Below are 20,534 nucleotides of genomic sequence, written 5' to 3' on the forward strand. Positions count from 1 at the left end.
CTGAGACTGCAACAGCCCCATGCCCCAGGTGCCCCCTCAGCAGCAGGGCTGAGTGAGTTCCATTGCCAGCAGGCAGACATGCACACACTGTATGGCATGTGTACATGGAGACATGGAAAACCACCCGGAGCAACACAGTGACGCTAAGAACTCACACAGGCACAAACAGCACCAGGAGTCTCTTTGTTCCGCTCTGGCAGATCAGGATGAAAAACCTTTCTGTATGCACACATATTCCTCTACCTACCTATGGTATATGTGGGCTCCCCAGTAGCACAGCTTGGACAGGACTCCTGTGGCACCTGGAGGGGCTGGGACAGGGAACACTGTTGGCCTTGTGGGGCTGCTGGGGCTCCCCTGGGCTTGGGCCTCCTGCTCCTGTCATGGTGCATGGGGATCAGCCATTTGTCACCATAACCTGATAGGCTGTATATCATCCTAGCTGCCAGGATTTAAGGTTTGAATTTCGATCTTTTAATTTTTTTTTTTTTAAGTGGTGAGGTGACTTGAGAGCAGAATTGAAAATTTAAAGACATTTTTTCTCAAGTTATTACAAAATGCAAAGAACCTAGGGAAATTATGCTGAATTGAAAACAGAATTAAAAAAAACCTTAGATTAAGTACAACTGTGAATGTAGACAACTGTGAATGAACTCTGCATATCCATAATACTGAATACAGTTCTGGGATATCTGGAGTGTCAGCAAGGAAAATAGGGCCTGTGTGAAAAAGGAATAGTGTATGCTTGTCAGAACAAATTCACTGTTCCTTTTTCAGAGCTGTGAAGTGTGACACTGCTCCTTGCAAATGACAGGTCTGAAAGATACTGCAGAAATGAAAGCCATAGTATCTTTCTTATGATACCAATATAATTTTTGATGGAATGAAAGGACAAGGATCTCATCAAGTAACAAAAGCTTATGTTTTCTGGCACACACTGGAAGAGAGTTATTCCTCTGGGAAAAAATATTACAACTCTGCAAGTTTAACATAAATGTAAATCCTAATATATGTACATCTTCAACGTGACTGCATTACTAACCAAAGAAAGGGAAATTGCAATTGTATGGGTGTTCCTAGAACCTGGGACATGTTTCTTATCTAGTCATCTTTCTATGCTATGCCTTGCTTTGTGCTGAATATAAGCAAGCATAATAAACTAAAATCAGACACTCCAGAGGATCAAGATGATAATGCAAAGGTTTATAAATCTAATCAACAAGCCAAATTTTCTTTTCCTCATTTTATTCAGTCTTCCTATATAGTTTGGCTATCATAGCAACAGAGCAGTGAAGCTGTGACTCCATCCCAATCTGTGTGTATGAATAAAGGAAAGACTTGAGATGAAAGAACACCTGTTCCTGGCAGCTTCTTTTGAGAGAGAGGAACAAAGAGATCTGTCTCTAGACACCTGTAGAGCTTTTAGAGATGCACCCAACATAACTCCTCTTTTGTAGGTGTGGCCTCCCATTAACTGAAGAATAAAACAAGCCTGATTTGTTTCCCTTAACTGAATTCTGCTTTGCACAACAGACCTTTTGAAACTTAAACAAATAAATGAGAAATCTGTGGAATTTCTATATATTTTCCATGAAAGTTAAGAAAATGCCCAAAACTAGAGACCACCAAAAGAGTTTTTTACTTTAAGAAAATGAGTTGTGGCTCTTGGATTATTGTTTTTAAGGAGTGGTAGTTACTAAATCTGTTATTCTGTTAAACTTGCATGGCAAGTGGTGATTTTGTTTATTTACAAGACAAAACCAAAAATCTGTTGAAATACATATTTTCATTTGCCATCTTTATATGTTATTTCTGCTGGTCCAAATGTCAAACTCAAGAACCCTGTGAGAAAATCTAAACCACATCACATAAGCTGCCCTGGCTGGGAGAGGTTTGGCAGAGAGCTGTTAACTGCTTCACGGGGGCCTCACAAGCCAGGCACAGAGAGTGTGAGGCTGCAGTGAGCTGACCGGGGGGAAGATCAATGACACCAGCAGTTATCAGAAAGGTTTGTCTCATGGCTGACTGTGTTAGTCAAAGATTAAGCTTGTCCAAGGTTGGTTATGAAACTATTGACTTTTTCAAATATCCAAGGTATTTTGAGCAGAAGCAAAACAGCAGTTAAAGCTCTGAACTGCAGAGACCTCAATACTTTTGTTCTGGACTTCACTGCTTTTCTGTCTATGCATTTACACAGTGGCCATAACAGTCACACCTTCAAGCATGTAAAGAACACTGTGATGATTAAGTTCTTGTGCCTACTTTTGTGTGTATTGTGATGAGTGTATGTATTTCAACCCCGAGGTATTATTTGCCTGAGCCACCTGTGCAAGCCCAGGATCATCTTGTTTGGGGAACAATGCACTTCCATTGTGAGGAAATTAGTGAGCCCTAGGGGCTTAGCTATAAAGTAGCTATGGAGGGAATGAGCCTTTCGTCTTTCACAGGGCAGCTTGACTTTTCTAGGATAACCTCATCAATTCAAAAAGCTAACATGTTTTTCAAGGAACCTTTTTCTGCCACTGAAATCCTTGTCATAGTATAGTGTATCTGCCTAACTTGTGAAGTAATGAATACATCTTGTTTCTGTTACTGTAGGGGAAAAGATCTTTAGTTGTTTGCAGATGGATTATATTTCATCAGCTAATCATCAGTAACTCTGTTTAAAAGATTTAAATACACTGTAGGATAAAGGCTGTAATGTCCCTGTAAATATTTTTACATATACTTAAAGATCTTTGTCTTTACAGCATAGTTATCAAAAGACATCACACCTTGGGAAGAAACTTCACAAACTGCTGAGGGAGTGCGGTATAATTAGTACCAGGAGAATACCAACACATTTGTCAGGCAGCTCCATGCCATCTCCTGGGACAAGGAAAGCAGCTACATCAAACACGGATGTAGCAATGCCCAGGGGGAGGACATGGCCATTCACAAATAACTTTTAACAACAGAAATCATTACCCAAGCCCCAAAGAGTCATCCTTGGCCAGCACATTTAAATAGTGTAAAAAGTGTCATTCCAAGAATAATTGAAGAAAGAATGTTAGGAATTCAAACTAACTACTTTGCTTTTGGCCTCTGCCACAGAAAACAGTATTGTAAATTGGAGAAACCTAGAGCCTTGAAAAAAATTTCAATGTGAAGACAACTAAATCCTAGTAAGAGGAGCAGAGAATGATAGATGTTTTGCCTGTGCTGGCCAAGAGGGTGGGCTGCCAAGTCCACAGCAGCAACACAAGATAGAAGAAAGAAAAGAATGCTTCCTTCCGGCTAGTTTCTACCTGATACCAAATAAGTGCTATATCCTCCTCCAGTATAAAGTGGAGCGCTGCAAGCACGTCCCAATTTACACAACATAGAAACAGCATTACAGTTACACACAGTGCCAGTGCTGACTTTCCCCGCTGTTGCCACAGCATAATGTCTGCTGCTGAGAGCAACTTTTGGTCTGCAGCTTTCTTTCTACATGCTGTGAGCTTGAGGCCAACAATCAGCCTCAGAAGGGAAGACTGGGCAGAGTCTAATAACGCTGTAGTCTCTGAGACAGGAGGATAAGTGTTTGCTGACAGCATCCCTAGATATGTGTGTTTGTGTGTTTGACAGCCAGTGGATTATACTGAATCCATGAGCCTCTCTTGAAGTCATATGTCTGGTTTTTGCTGCACATGCAGGTTCCACCTCCAATCTCAGCATTGCCCCAGTCTCACTTCAATTAGCACTTACATAGCTTCTAGATGAAAAGAAGCTGTGTATCAGAGTATAAAAAACACTGGTTCTGTGTTATTTAAATTTGAAAAATACATAAACAAGTACATAAAATATTTTGGGGGAAATGATGTGAATATACATAATATATCTATTATATATGCATCTTGCACATGTTATCTATGTGTGTGTGTGCTTATTAAAAAAAATATGTACATACACAAATGTGATGTAAGATACAAATATATAGTTGCCTAAGACTGGAAAATAAGTCTTCTGTCTTATTGTACCATATAATGATAGTTTCAAAAACAATGGCATGAAATTAGGGAAACTTAAAATAAGGTGCAGAGAAGAGAATATCAATTGGCTCGCTGTAATCCCAGCTTTTCCAGAAAATAACTTCCAAGGTTCCGAGGTGAAGAGCATCTTGGACCTCTTATATTTATTATCTGGGACCTCTTCCATTTATTATGTGAATCTCCACTGGAGGGCAGTGCGTCCCATCTTTTCCCTACGAATTTGATCATGAACCCTAACTTTCAAGTACCTCTAAAATGCTGTAACTTCTAAGAACTAAAGACCACACACCCCAAACGCTCACATTCCTAATTTTAAGCATTACATAACAGAACAGCTTCAGGCCATTCCCTCGGGTCATGTCACTGGTGACCACAGAGAAGAGCTCAGTGCCTGCCCCTCCTCTTGCCCTCGAGAGGAAGTCAAGAAGACCTCGGAGTCTCCATGAGGTCTCCCTTCAGTGTCCTCTTCTCCAGGCTGAGCAATGGCTGTACGTGTGTGTGTGCAGATGTGCACTTTTAGGGACAGTCAGAGCTGATGTGAACGGCAATATGCCTAGCAATATCTTGAAAGAGATGAATTGAGACTGGAGGGATAAAGAGACACCATAAGCACCCTAAGAAGTGCTAAGATATGATTGCCACAGATCTTAAGGCTCCTTCAGCAAATTTTCATGGAATAATTCTACCCTGTGAAATAAGTACCTTTACTGAATATGGAAATAAAACACTGTCAGACTTCTGTCTTCCATCATCTCAATTTTATCAGATGAATCAAATGAAGAGCAATTAGATGTTGTATTTTAACTTATTTTTGTACTCGTTTCGTGGTTTAAAAAAGCTCAAACATATGGACACTTTATGTGAAAGTGTAGAGAGAAATTTGTATTACTCATCAAAATGGGGCGGGATACCAATGTGTTCTGCATATAGTATGGAATGCAAGATGAAATAGGGAAAGGAAAAAAATATCAGAATGTTGACAATAATAAGGAACTGAGGAAACCAAGTCAGAGGTGCGGTGCTGAAACTTTTTGAGAGAGAAAAAGCCATTGCACTTCATAGAGAGTTTCTAATTGAGAAGATGGACAGACCCTTTTTAGAGGTAAATGACGGGAAGAGACTTTAGTTTATACATTAACCTGTATATTTTCCTTTATTTTCTGAAGCTGTATGAGTTTGGGGAGATAAGAGAGACCCACAGCCTATTTGAGTGTTTGCTGAGATCCTCAGGAATATTATTGTAACCTGCTGTTACAAGCATGAAGATGGCAAAATTCAAAAAGAAGAGGGTCCAGAAGAAGAGGGTAACAGCTGTGGGATACCAGTATTTCTTTTGTAGTGTTTGTCTATATAGAGATCTACTGACATCTGGATGTCTGAATGCAATCAAAAACCAAAGCAGGTATTGTTTAGGAAATGAAGGAGATCACCAGTCATCATGAGTGCTTCCAAACAATAAGATGCTTAGGGCAACACTTGATCAGGTATGTTACACCTTTTGTGCATGGCAAGCCCACATTTCCAGAGGTTTGAGTCACTCTGTGAGATGTTTGTTGTGTATCTCGATAGTGTTTATTTGTCTCTTAATCACATTGCTTTCCTTACACCAGAGATCTGGAGATTTACTGCTGCTCCCAGCTTTTCTGCTTTAAAGGCGCCATGTTTCTAAAATGAAAGAACTGTTTGCACACATTCTCTAACTGCAGATAGCCTATTGCAGAAACTGACTTCCTGTGTCTCTCTGCAGACACTTAAAATATTTCTCTGCCCAGCTGCCACAGAAGTTACTTCTTTAACCCTTCTCCCATCTCTAGCTTGAAACTGTTTATACTTCATAGAACAGCTTGAATCTGTTTATACTTCATATAAGTCTGTTGTCCTTTCTCCTTTGATAAAGCTGCTCAGGTACACAGCAGAGGAGAAAAACTTTTTAATTTCCTCAGATTTAAGGCACTCAACAAAACACTTCTCCATTTTCCTGGTACTTCATCATACCCAACAACAGCAGTTAAGATTGTGGAGCATACTAGGAAAAGCTCCAAAGGACAATTAGCCTGGGAAGCTCTCAGTAGGACAAAGGCACTTTTCTTTTTGCAAATTGGGGCATGCCAGAGCCAGGTCATGTGGGCAGTGGTGCAGAAACTGGGGAAAGAGAACCATCAGTGTCCCTGTGCTGAAAATTTCTGCAGAAGAAACAGTCTGACTGCAAGACATCATCCTGAGATAAGATAGTCAAGAAGGGAGTCAAGTTATTTATGCTAAAAGCTAGAAAGGTAATCTGTCTGGCAGCTCTGAACTTCATGTTTTATAATTAAAGATGCTTGAGAGTCTCCTCATTTGATAGCATATTCCAGCTGTTTAGACTTTAAGGAAATATACTAGAAGACTTGCAACTAAGTCATGAAAAACCAGGAGTTCAGTGGCAGTCCAGACTTCAGTTATGCAGGGTTGTGGGTTTTTTTTCAAATCAAAAAGAAAGCTTTTAAAAAACATATTTCAACTAAGCTTTATGCTGTACTCTATTATGCACTACATAATTACACTTTATATGTTCAAGAAGAAAACAATTACTTGCAAAAACTTAATCCAGAATGAAAGTAATCCAAATATTTTAAAATTAATTACTATTAATAGTAATTAATTTTAAAATATTTGGATTACTTTCATTCTGGATTTTGCTCTCAATAACTTCTGAAATGACTGAAATTTTGCTCTCAGTAACTCCTTTTGAAACTATGAACTGTGGCATAAATGAGGAAAGTATATTTATTCTTATAAAAGATTCCAGGGTTTTTTTTTTTTTGCTTTTTTTCAGGATGGATTTAATTACTAAGAACAATAACCAAGTCTTATATCCTAATCGTTCTTGTAAGAGTTATTTTATATTAGAATTTTCATTTGGGACACTTAAAAGAACTGTGACTTTAGATACATCTAAAAATTTTACCAATAAAATGCTTATTTTAATGGACTTTGCCAGGTCATAGCATCTTAAATTAGCTTTTTTAGAGGAACTTGTCAGGTCATTGAAAAATATATTTTTTTTTTTTCAGAAAAGGTGCACTAGAGTGTATTTGCCAATGTATTTGTGACAATTCATGTCAGAGAATTGTGTTCTTCCCTAATACAGCTGTAAGCTTGTGAGCTTCAAAGAGTAGACTAGGCTGCTACCTGAGAAGTTTAAAAAAACCAGCAACAGTGAATTCCCATGCCTGAAATGCACAAGCAGGTCTGCTGCTAGTCAGCTCCAACAGCAGCAGCCTTTGAGAGAGATAGTTGATGGAAAAAATGAGACCAGAGGTGAGACAATATGTCAGAAATGGAATTAACAATTATGTGTTTTGAAGCAAAATGGATGAACTGTTACAAGCACCTGGAGAGATTTGTTGAAGGGCAGGACACAAGTTCATCTTTACCTGATTGTGAGAAACCACTTGGTTAGGGGGGTTGGACATGGTGACCTCCAGAGGTGTCTTCCAGGCTCAGCCATCCTGTGACTCTGTGACCTGTCAAAAGGACTAAATGACAGATGATCGGGCTTGTGCTCCATGCTCCCCTGACTGTGGAATAGCCTCTTCCAAGACAGTAGCAGGCTGAATTTCCTGCTGAATCCCCCTGGCAGTGCCCCAGCAGGCAGGGTGGAAGAGGCCAGGCTCCAAGGTGATTCTGGCAGGGTTTAATGGGAGTGTGAGATGGACCAGAGGGGAGCCAAGGGGCTGTCTTGTTTATGGTGTCCTGCCTGAAGCACTGGCATTTCAAGAGATGGGAGAACAGGGCAATCACATGATATGACTTCCTCTTAGTACTCCTCCGGCTTTTGACAATTTTAATCTTTGAGGTCTTCCTGGGCCTGTGGTGGTTTGCCTGTTTAATAACCTACAATGGATTTCTTTTCCATGTTCTTTTCTAGTTTCTCGGGACCAGTGTACGATGTGCAGCCACAACATTCTTGGCAAAGTGTTTTCTAATTATACTATGTGTTTTAAGAAGAGATATGAACTTGATCTGGTTTTAAGCTTAGATCTCATTAGCTTAATATGTTGTTCACCAATTATTGGGCAAAGGCAGTGTAAGTCATCCAAATCAGCTTTTGCAACTTCATTGAGGATTTCGGAGGGCTTTTTCCTACCTATCTTATATTGTCTCTTTTCTGAGATGAGCAGTCCTAAACTATTTAACTTCTAAGATTTTAAATTAATTTCTTAGAGGATACTGTATCCTCTTACCTTGGTCTTTTGTTGATCCTCTCTGTGCCAAAGGCCAGAAGTGCAGAGAGTAAACTAGGAAAGGATGAACCATGTATTTCTATGATGCTGAGCTGATGAATGGACTTATGGATTATGATTCACTGTAGTCATTGACAAGCAACATCATTCTATACACAAAGCTGTTACTGGGTTTCACTGTGTGTATTACTTCACACTTACCAACACTGAATTTCACAAACAAACATTTGTGCTATCCCTCCCATCTTTGGGTAAGCACATACCCTAACCATTACCTTAGAGAAATAACACCCTGGTGGGTATCAATGTAGATAACACCTTATGTTATTATAAACTATTTGAACTGGAAAGAATTGCAAAAAGTGATGTTTTGACTTCAGGATAATCTCTGGGCCTCTCCTATATCAGCATATATGTAGCCAAAGAGACAATGAACACAAAATGGAACATAGTCAGTCTAGAGAACATTTATGAAAGCACAGCATTGCGACCTGGTTGAGCAAGGTGATTGTCCTGCTTTTCTCTGTGCTGCTGTGGCCTTACCTTGCATCCTGGGTGCCACAATATAAGAAAGACATGAAGTTCTTAGAGAACATCCAAAGGAGCGCTACAAAGATAGTGAGGTGTGTAGAGGGGAGGCTTTATGAGGAGCAGCTGAGGCCACTTGGTCTGCTCAGCCTGGAGGAGACTGAGGGGAGACATCATTGCAGTTATAACTTCCTTGTGAGGGGAAGCCAAGGGGCAGGCACTGATCTCTTCTCCCTGATGACCAGGAATAGGACCCAAGGGATTGGCCTGAAGTTGTGTCAGGCGAGGTTTAGGTTGAATATCAGGAAAATATCCTTTAACATGAGGGTGCTTGGGCACTGGAACAGGCTCCCCAGGGATATGGTCACAGCACCAGCCTGACAGAGATCAAGAAGTGTTTAGACAATAATCCTGGGCACATGGTGTGACTCTTGGGGATGGTCCTGTGCAGGGCCACAAGCTCGACTCAATGATCCTTGTGGATCCTATCCAAGTTGGTATATTCTATGATTCTATGATTCCATGACTACTGACTCTGATAGTCTGTTCCCAGTTTCCTCCAACGCCCTGCTCCAGACTGGGGGTGGGACAGGCCCCTTCATAAATGCATAGAAATTTAAAAAAATATATGTATCGATGCACCTATTGCATAAGGAGAAGGATTCAAGGTAGCTAACACGTCATTAAAGTATTGATACTTTTAAAATTTGTGTGAAGTATCTATGACAATGCCAACTTTTAATATATATATATCTATCCTGTAAAGAAATCTGAAAAAAACTGAAAAAAATCCACAATAACAATGAGAAATAGATTAATTTTATTTCATAACTTGGTTTCTTTGCCCTCTTCTATGCTTGGAAGTTTTTCATGCATGGCAGGTAAAAACACAGGAATGAATCTTAAATCATGTTATTTTAATTTTTTTTATTATTATCATTATATTACAAAAAATTTCAAGCACATTCATAGGTTAAATTTATATAATGTAATTAAAAAACAACACCAAACAAAAACTCCCCCCCAACCCTGAAAACAAACAGAAGCTTTTACATTCTTGTCTTTTCAGTAAAACTACATTAGCTACATAGTAATGCTTACAAGTAAGCAAGTTCCCCAGGGCCCATATTCCTCAAATTGAACGTAATATGGACATGAACTTCTCAATAACTTCACAAATTGCAATGTATGTTTATATGTCTTTATTTACATGTATATGGATGTCAACTTACACTTACTGATCAAGGAGGGTAGAAGCTATTATTCTTATGGTGCTCTCCAGAAGGATGTATTTCCAGGATCAAATAACAGTATGATGGGCCTCTTTTAGTAATAATTTATTCTCTTCCTGTCCAATAAAAACTCTCCAAGACTTCACAATATATGCCATTGGACTCAAAGGATTGCTGTTAATGGGTGCATTTTTATATTCCTTTCTCAAGGAACAATCTCACTGACCCAACAGGAGTTAACTAGAAGCTAGTTAGTGAAATGGCATGAAGTGTACTCAAATGAGGCATCCTTCCTGTTCCTTTTTAAACATTTTCAGAAGAGAGATGAAGGGTTATGAAGAGCTGCATGAGTTTGGAGAGAAGATTTTCAGTCTACTGTGAGCATCTTTTTTCACTTGAAAAAGGAGCAATTCACTATTTTTCAAAATATAGCAGTTGATGTACAAAGTGCAAGGTTTCTACCATTTTGGCTCTGTTTTGTGTCAGTTATGGTTCAGGCACTTCCCAGCATATTTTAGGAGGGACTATGCACTTGAGGACCATGTTCAAGATAAAACAGAGTCAAGGTCTGCATTGGATGTAGGAGAAGTAAAGCCTTTCAATGTAAAAATATTTCCATGTTAAAAAAAAAAAAAAAAAAGGGAGAGACATTTCAGTATAAACTTTAAAAAACTTTCTGGCACAACAAAATGCAGAAAACAATTAAACAATTGTGATAATGAGAAAGCTGGAATCATGTGAAAGTGAATATTGAAGGGTAGCTTCCAGGCAAATTGATGGGAGGGTTTAGGTGAGTTATGTATCCCAAAGATTTGCCTTGCACACAGAAAATGTGCAGATCAAATAAAAATGACACTGTGAAATGCCACAAAGCATTGAATGTTCACATTGTCTTGTAAACAGCAGTGCTAGGTCGACTCACATTTATTCTGCTCCAAAAACTGACAATACTTTAGCAGAAGACAGGACATTCAAATATCTCACTGCGCATGCTGTGGTTTCCTCCCCTCCACTGTGAAAAAATTTGTGATAATTAGTGGTGGAAAATTGTTTTTAACTATAGGATACCCAAAGAAAAATGGAAAATTTTAAGAGCCTGGGGTGTTACTTAGGCACAGGAGCTCAGGAATCAGTGCAGCATGAGATGTCTCAACCAACTATCTACAACACTGCAGATGGCTTCCTCCTCAGTGTTGGATGGAGTTGAAATGCAGCCAAAGGATATGGTGTATTTTTGTCTTGCTTGTGAGGGCATCTTGTCTGGTCTTCTCAGGTGGCTTGTGTCTCTCCTCTGTCAGTGAGAGTGAAATGTGGGTAAAAAGCTGTAAATACTACAGGAAAAACTTCTCTTTTTTCTGTCCCCAGTGCATGTTCTGTAGCAGTTGTCTTTCCAGGCACGCAGGCAGTTGTTGCAATGTGAGAAGGATTAAACATGGCACAGAATATGCAAACAAGTTGTAGAAAGATATTTCAGAGGAGGGCTCCAAACACAGGACTGCTCAATCCACATGCCATAACTTATTTTCAGGATGTTTGGTACAGCTCCTATTCTCAAGCCTTATTTTCCTCTTTCTTTTCTTCTTTCTTCTTGCCTGCCTGAAGGAAATCTGTTTTTGACATCTGGCCATCAAGAAAAGTTTTCATCTGGTTTTGGCTGGCACATAATGACTCTCTAGTCTGTGGATGAATTTTCATTTATCCAGCTGAAAGTCTGGTTTATAATCTACACCATCTCTGTAAGGAAGGAAAAAAATCACTCCCCAGGCACTATGTAAAGCTAAATTCTGCCGAGCAGGATGGTTCTTCTATGTGTAGCCTACACATTGGTGAGAATGACCAGTTGATATTAGCCCCATACAAGCAGCATTGGTACTGTAATTGGTTAATGTGGGAAAGTCTGTTACCTTAAATAGACTGCTCCCCATAGTCCTGAGAAATTAATAACTTCAAGAAGTGCAGCTGTATTTGCAAATATTGTTAGCTTTCCTTTCATTGTATGAGATGTTTTGCTGCATAAGATTGAAATAAATAAATAATATGAGCCAACCTAACCTTTTCAAGTGTCAATGTGGTTTGACTCTGAAAAGCAGTTGGGTGAGTGTTGTGGTGATTTCACAGTGGCTCTGCATTATGCATTATTGGCAAAATACTATGCTACTTTTCTTTCTTTTATAAAAATACAGCAACAGAGAAGGAAATATAATAAAAAAACCCCCACAAAGCTTAGCACATTCTTTAGAAAAACAACTCTCTTACTCCCAAACCAGCTTGGGTGGATGCTCTAATTAAGGTACAATAATATTTCACATTCACTGAGAATTGCAAGTCTTTGGTTAACTATAGTATGACCTGAGAGTAACTGTTCTAAACCTATTCCTTGGTCTTATGCAGCAAGGCTATCTCCAGGCTAACCCTGCTTGATTTGCTTCAGTGCCTTGAATAAATTCAGTACCTTTAGCACTTCCATGACTAGAAAATCCTGAAATGCAATTTAAGTACAGCTTGAGTTCTGTCACTGGAGCAAGGTATTTTGACCATGGCCTTTCAAAAGGAAATGCCTTCTGTGTCTACTCATGAGTTTCAAATGTGTCTCTTTCTTCTGGGTATATCTAAAGCTAAAAAACACTTTCCTGCCTCTGCAAATTGATCTTTACTCCCTCTAATCCATCCATATGTCCACTTGACATCGATCTGGCTGACATGGTCCTGCCAGAGAATAAACTTTCCCTTCTGTTTTCTGAGCTGTCGCTGAGCGGTACCTTACCCGGACGAAACACTTGCATGAATTTCTGGTAAAATTCTTTCGATGCAAAATAATAAATGAAGGGATCTATGCAGTTGTTGAAGCAACTGAGGCACAAGGTGAGCTTGTAGGCAGGGTACAAACTGCTGTTGTAAAATAGGCGGCTGATCATATGTGCAAGTAGGATAAAGTTATTGGGGGCAAAGCAAGTGATGAAGGACAGAAGGACAATTACCGCCAGGTATATGGATCTAGTCTTTTGCTTATTACCATATCTGCTTGATGTCTGAATTAGCTTCCTAATGATACCAATGTAGCATCCAACTGTTACAACAAAAGGGATCAGGAACAGCACAACAAATAAAGTGAGGAGAAAGGCTACCCAAGCTGCAAAGGTGGGCAGCATATCCCATTTAAGGACATCAAAACAGGTTATAATCCCTAATTCTTTCACTTCATAGGTCAGATCTGTAGTTTCTAGTGGGTAGAAGGCTAGCAGCAAGGCAAACCACATAGCTAGGCAGGCAGCCAAGGCATATCTTTTTCTTCTCCACCTGGTCAGCTTCAAGGGGTGTACCACACCCATGTACCGCTCCATGCTGATAAAGGTCATGGTCAGTATGGAAGAATACATGTTGGAATAGAACATCACTGTCACAAGGCTGCAAAGAGTCTTGCCAAATATCCAGTTATTGTTTTGGAGGTGATAATAAATCTGGAAGGGGAAACATGAGGCCAGCATAAGGTCTGTGATGCTTAAGTTGATCATGAAAATAACAGAAGGTGTTTTGGGTTTGATGTGCCAACAGAGCACCCAAAGGGAGAACAAATTGCCAGGGATGCTGACCAGAGCTACCACTGAATAAACAGCTGGGAGGGTGATGGAGACTGTTTTATTCTGGAGCATTGCCAGTGTCAAAGCGTCCAGGTGGGATTCGTTTTTGACCATTTTTCACAAGTGGGTTGTTATCCCTGTAAGCCAGCTGGATCATATCATGAACACTTGGCTTGAAGACCTAGAGGAGAAATGTCAAGTGAAAAACAATATGTCAAAGCAGAAATTTAGGACATGAATCATGTATTAATCAACTAAAAAAAAACTTAAGTTTGACAGATTTTCATTGAATGCACTCAATCCATTAAAATTACTTTCTGAAAAGTCTTGCCTCACTCCAAATCATCATAATGTTTTACCAGTCTGACTTCTTCCTATCTTGGAGCAGCTACCTTTTCCCTGGTGAATGCTTTTCTGATACTTAAACTCACAGAATCATTAAACTTGAAAAAGATCATGGCACCTTTGAGCAAACATCACATGTCAATTCAATCATAGCACTGATTGTTGCTAACCAGCACCCCTGGGTTCTTCTCCACTGGGCAGCTTCCCAGCCACTCTGCCCCAAGCCTGTAGTGCTCAATGGGGTTCTTGAGACCCAAGGGCAAGACTTGGCATTTTGCCTTATTGAACCTCACACCACTGACCTTGGCCCATCAATCCCTCTCATCCAGATTGCTCTGTAGTCTATTCATTATCACACCTCCTGTATAACATAAAGAAAATCACATATCACGAGTTGAAATTCAATTGATGTCTGCGTGAGAACACTAGTCCATAGATTGTCCATTAGGTAAATCCATTGTATCTACTCTAGATGTCATAACCTCGATTTCTGAGTGCATAGTATCATAGACATTTCTCCCCCCCCCACCCCTCCCACTAAACTGTGATCAATTTCAAATAAAGGCTGGTTTTAATTTTTTCTTCTTCTTTTTCAACTTAAGGAAAGGAGAACATGCATTCAATGACTCTTGCTATATTTATAATATAAACAGAATATAAGGAAAGAAGCATGAGAATCAGGGACAGATTGCAATTGCTTGGACTGGTTCACAGGCTGGAGAAGCCCTCGTCTACCAAGAAAAAAAAACTATTGAGCTTCAATTTCTGCAAAATGTTAGTTAAAAATGTTCTGTTTGCAGCTGTCCTATTTGCATAATCTAGAATTCTGCAAGATTACTTTCAGTTTTGCAGTCTGCAAAGCAGACCCATGCTTTCACTGTCTGCTTTTCATAGATCTTTCTTGGCAGATGCAATAGCTCATGGTTTAGTGTATTTATTTTAAGCAGCATGGTAGCATTCCACAGCTGCAGGAAAGAACTCACACCTCAATGCTTGCTTTCCTTGAGCTGCAAGTACAGAGAGGCAATTTCACAAAAGTACAACATTGAAAAAGTGAAGAAATGGCAACAAATGCCAAGAAGAGCACAGGATAGATCTACAGTAGGTTCTTCAAAGAGTTACAGTAAGGGCTGAAGAGGTGCCAGGCCAAGTCAGCTGATAACTGTGGGCACATCTCTACTGCTTAATTGCCGGCAGAGAGTGGGTTCAGGTACAGTCCTGCTTGTGGACTCTCATCACCGGCACGGTTTATTCCAAGCATCTTGTTGCAAGACAGCCCTTGCTGTAGGAGGTTAGATTAAAAAACATAGGTTGCAGTTGGTGTCACTTAACCTGATATCTTGTTTAAATAGAGCTTTAGTTTGTGTGGTCATAGGCCATGAGCAGTGTAACTGGTCAGTACCTCAAACTCTATAGCTGGAAATAACCATTCTGACAAAAACTGTGCTTTCTGAGAGAGGCTTTTACTGAAAAAAACTTGTTTTCTGAACCATTGATGAGTCCTGAGACCTGGCAGATCTGAAGTCTCTACTGGAGGCAGCAGTGCAGTAAAGAGATAATCAACTGAGAAGAGCCTGAGTGCAGATCCAGAAAAAGGTACAGCTACAGCATCAAGCAGCTCAGTGGGGGCTTATTAAAGTTCTTTCTTGATCTGATATATTTGACATAGTGCTTTAAATGTCAGGTAAAAATATTCAGAAGTGGTAAGAGTCAGTATCAAGAAAGCTGTATTGATTAATGTTTTTTCCAGCTAAATTGTTGGAATCCTAGATAAAGGAACAAGAAAATAGGAATTGAAAAGAAATCAGAGATCGACATATATCATGCACATGACACAGAGCAAACATGTTTCAGGTAGTGAAGCGGTCATCATATGGACACAATTGCAAAAAGCCCTTTGAGCCAAATCTGTTGCAAATTAAATTCAAATCTTATCAGGGAAGTTCTATCAAGAATGAAACGAATTCTTCATTTTTCAGGCTAACTTGAAAAAGCACTCACTGTCACATTACTCTTGGGAAAAAGCCTTAATGCCCTCTATTTCAACTCATCTGTCTGTGACTTAGCATAGCAAATGTTTATTAAGTCTGTTACCTCAAAAATCCTGCTCAAGTAGCATCCCTTTGTGCCTAACAACTCTATACTTCTCAAAGCAAACAGAAAATTGTTGCCTATATCAGAGTTACCACAGAGCTCTAATAATATGGGGCAAGTGAAAGATATTTGCTATCACAGGCCCCTAGAAGCTATTCCTATGGAAATTAAAGGTACTTGGGAAGGTAGGAATATAGGTGAAAATTTCCATTAGATCTATCACACTGGCCATAAAACTATCTAGTATGTCTCACATTTTGGTTTGTGTTAATCTCAAACGTATTTTCTTCTGTACTTGCTTTTTCTGAGAGAACACCTTGATAAGAAGGAGATAAAAAATGCATGCCTAGATGCTGCCAAATGCAAAAGAGTGTCAGCATTCACAGCCTGACTAAAGGCGAATTTTATGCACTCGTGGAATGCTACTGTCAGTAAAACATAAGTGCCTACAAATGCAGGCACCTCTTGAACTGGAATTGAAAGACTCCAGACTTACTGATTATGTGCCTACAAGCGCTTTCCAAAAAGGGTAGGTCTCCTTGACATAGTTTTTAGTAATGAAGATGTCCATCACAATCAGCAGAAGAAGAATGATGGGTGGTTCCTTTAGAGTCTTCTGCAGGGGAGAAGGGGACATGCAAAGCACACAAGACTGGTGTTACATGTCATTCATGAGGGCAAATAGCCTCTTGAGGAAATGTGGAGTACAGAAAATCCTCCTCCCAATTTCGTCTTTCCTTTTGCCAGATTCTCTGACACTAATCCTGAATTCCTTGCCAGGAAAGCCTGGACTAGAAGAAATTCCTGCTCTAATTCACCCTTATTTGTAATGATTTGCTTTTTAAATGCCCAGGTGTGTAGGGTTTGGCAGGAATAGAGCAAATTTTCTTCACAGTGGCTGGTATGAGACTATTTTTTGGATTTGTGCTGAACATAGAGTTGACAATAGAGAGATATTTTTGTTATTGCTGAGCAGGACTTACACAGAGCCACCACACTGCTTTTTGTAGTGCCATGCTGGCAAGGAGGTTGGGGGTACACGAGAGGCTGGGAGAAGACACATACAGCAGGTAGCCCAAACTGACCAAAGGGATATTCCATACCTGTAACATCATTACCTGTATATAAAGTAGAGGGAAGAAGGAGGAAGGAGGGACCATTTGCAGTGATGGGGATTATCTTCCAAAGTAACCCTTTCATGTGATGGGGCCCTGCTTTTCTGGAGATGGCTGAACACCTGTCAGCCTATGGGAAACAGCTAATTAATTCCTTGTTTTGCTTTGCTTGTGTGCATGGCTTTTGTTTTCCTTATTAAATTGTCTTTGTCTCAACACACAAGTTTTCTTCCTTTTACCCTTTCAAATCTCTCCCCAGTCCTGCCTATGGGGAAGGTGAGCAAGTGACTGTGGGGTGGGGTTTGGCTGCTGGCTGCATGACTGAAACTACAAAAGCAGGTTAAGCTGCTGGAACCACAATGTGCCACTCCCATTGCTGTGTCTGTTGGGTTTAGTTAATGCTGTGTTTACATTTTCATCTGGTTCAGGGCAACTGTGTCCTTCCTCCACTACACCCGCAGTCTTGTCTGTCTCTTGTGGTTTGATTTGTAAATGTTATATATCAAGAGAAAAAAGAATCCCTCTTCAGAGGTTTAAAATTAGATTCCTCTTACATTTTATGAGCTTTTTCCATCCAACTTCAGCTTTCCTTCAGAATTCAAATCAGTGAAGCTTACATGGATTTTAAAACATCCACCCAAAGCTATGGTTTCATATGCATCATTTTTCAAAATATAGTTCTGTTACATATATTTCCCTGTTAGAAAATACATGTTTTTTCTTTAATTTTGGGAGACCTGTATTTAAAATACGACAGACCAATGGACATACTAAAACAAAAACTAAATAAGGATTTATATCAGTCCTCAAGCTTGTGACATAGAAGGAGAAATGTTAAGCTTTTCTGCTTGCCTGATTTCTGAAACATTTAGTAGATGGATGTATATTAGTCTCATATTAAGTACTAAGCCTCTGGAGCAATGCTCACTAAATCCATGTAGGATTTTTTTTTTTCTATTCTTTATACTCTCTGGCTTGTGGCACTCTGCACAGAACACTCTCTTGGAAATTCAGTGGCATCATGTTTTCATCCAAGCTGCAACCATAAGCTAAGGTGACAGATGCTTAATGCTTTTCTGATAGGAATAGAGATTTCTTTCCCTTCAATTGGCAAAAGATGATAAAAAAACATTAAAGGGTGTATGAAAATCAAACAGTAAAAAAATCACAAGATATGTGTTGCTTCTTTGCTGTGGAAGAGGAACAGTAGAGATCTCTATTTTTAGAGAACTGCTAAATTAAGCTGATGTGATTTCTCTCTTACATCTATTATCTTCCTGTTGTCAGTGTCAAGTGCACCTGTGAAAAAGACTGAAAAGCCCTTGAGTGAAGTCAAAATGAAAATTGCCGATTTATAAAAAAATTGAGATTTGCTTTGTGATTTGAGATGGAAAAATAACTCTTAAAATGTATCCCACAGCAGAAAGCCTTTCAAAACTTATGGTGTTATATAATTTTTGGTTCACTACCTGTTAAAGCACTATTGCATAGGGGAAAAAAGTTCTTATTTCATAAATTCTTTGATATTGTTACACTTTTAGAAAGACACCCTTCTAGCTGGAGAATGTAGAATGACATGTTTCAGATTATAGGAAAAACAAGCTGAACTACAATTTCAACTCAATTGCAAACAGATTTAGAATGAAGCAAAGTGAAAGCACAGATTTTATTGTAAGCACTTAGAAAAACCCTATTAATACTTTTTCATCAATGCAAATGTAGCTGAAGAATGTATTTTGTTTTTTCTTAAAAGACTGGTTTTTAGTGTATTTTCATTTTACATTATTCTTTACTTAGTCAGTTTGATTACAAAGCAGTAACAAGAGCTAAAGGGTTAGGATAGTTTATGTCTGCCCAATGGTAGATAAAACTAGAGATGACTTATGGGTTCTCAGTATGGAGTGTTCCTGCTGGGTTTTCAACCCCTCCTGGACTGTGTGAATTACTACTGAGATGAGTAAAAGCCCACAAAACAAATGCTTAATTTCTGTTGTAGACTGAGTGTGAGGAGAAGAAGGAATCAGGAAGGTAAAGAGCCAAGAGTCGGTAATCTTGAGCTGTGGGAAAAGTGACAAACACTTTGATATTTAAATAAAGTAAGGGGTTTTAATATGAAGAACAAGAAGTGCCCTTTTGTAACACATCTCAAGTACAGTTCCTAAAGCATCATTCATGCAATTCAGAGAAACACTTCTGCAAATGTTCAAGTTCAGCAAACTGAGCAATGTAAATGAGTCCATTGCTGTCTGAATGTTTCCTAAACAGAACATGGGCCTTACCAAAAAGGGTTGCAGGTTTTGCACTGATGGCTCTTTCTCACCCTTGCAATAAACTTTCATGCAAATTTTAGCTGGCAGTGTTACATCTCTACATCTCTAAAAGCCAAGAGTTTGGTTCACTCAGTGAAGATGTGAACCTAAGTCTTCTAAGAAATTTCTTTGTATTTGGGCTTCCTTGTTCTTTTAGCCCATTTGTTTTCCTATTGTTTTGTTCTGAGCATCATTATTACAAAGGCCAGAAGCTGTTGCCAAGCCTTAGTTATCTTGTCAAAAAGGCATTTTTGATGTTTTAGCTTACCTTCTTTTAAGAAGAAATACATTTGGGAAATGACACTTCTACTGTCTGTGCACTTGTATGTGCAAGTATTACTGAGCAGAGAAAACAAAACTGAAGGCATCTAACTAGCTATGATATTCCTGACCTTCCATGCCATTTAGTTTTAAAAAAACCCTGTTCTTTATTTCTTATTTTTCACCAAAGATCACTCAGATAAAGGACATAAGTAAACCATATGTATACCTTCACTGCAAAAGCTGGCATATATTTTACAATGAAAAAGTTAAGCTATACTCATTATATTAATCAAAAACTCTTTCTGACACAAATGTCAGTCTTTATCTTAGTATACACAGTCAAAGTAAACCCTATGGTGGTTATAGCTCCGACCTCAAACCATCAGGGCAAGGTAAAACAAGAGTGTCTTCTCTCCACAAGGATTTCACATTGAGAGGTAGAAACCCCTCTCTTTTTTCATCAAGAAAATATAGAAACATCACCAGCTTTCATGTAGTAGAGGGGGGCATACCTGTTAGAGCTTGTCAGATATATCAATCTAGAGAAAAACTGCTTTATTCAAAAGTGAATAAAAATAATGCTGTCATTTCTGCCTACTAGAGAGTGCTTCTGTTCTCCAGCCTGACAGAGTAAAAGCAGGCACTTTCCAAGACTGAACCAAAAATTTCCTAACAGGAAATTTAAAAAATACAGATGAGAGGCAAAGAAAGTCCATAAGCAAATACTGCACCAAATCTTCAGAACTAGCTAAGTAGTAAAATTAAATGTACATATCTACTTTCAAATTTCCTTTGTCTCTCCTGGACTATGCAGTTTTGCTGACAGTTGA

The 20,534-nt window shown here is 39.1% G+C and overlaps 1 protein-coding gene across 1 annotated transcript in view; it reads right to left on the bottom strand.

Moving 5' to 3' along the window:
* Window positions 1–12,514: 12,514 nt before the first annotated feature.
* Window positions 12,515–20,534, bottom strand: part of P2RY8 (P2Y receptor family member 8) — a 29,457-nt gene continuing 21,437 nt past the window's right edge. The window contains exon 3 of the mRNA XM_084200974.1: window positions 12,515–13,758. Coding sequence (XP_084057100.1) covers window positions 12,615–13,691 — 1,077 coding nt within the window. The 5' untranslated portion in view covers window positions 13,692–13,758 and the 3' untranslated portion in view covers window positions 12,515–12,614. The remainder of the gene's footprint in view (window positions 13,759–20,534) is intronic.

Source organism: Fringilla coelebs, assembly GCF_963513975.1.
Source record: "Fringilla coelebs genome assembly, chromosome: 2".
Classification (NCBI taxonomy): domain Eukaryota; kingdom Metazoa; phylum Chordata; class Aves; order Passeriformes; family Fringillidae; genus Fringilla; species Fringilla coelebs.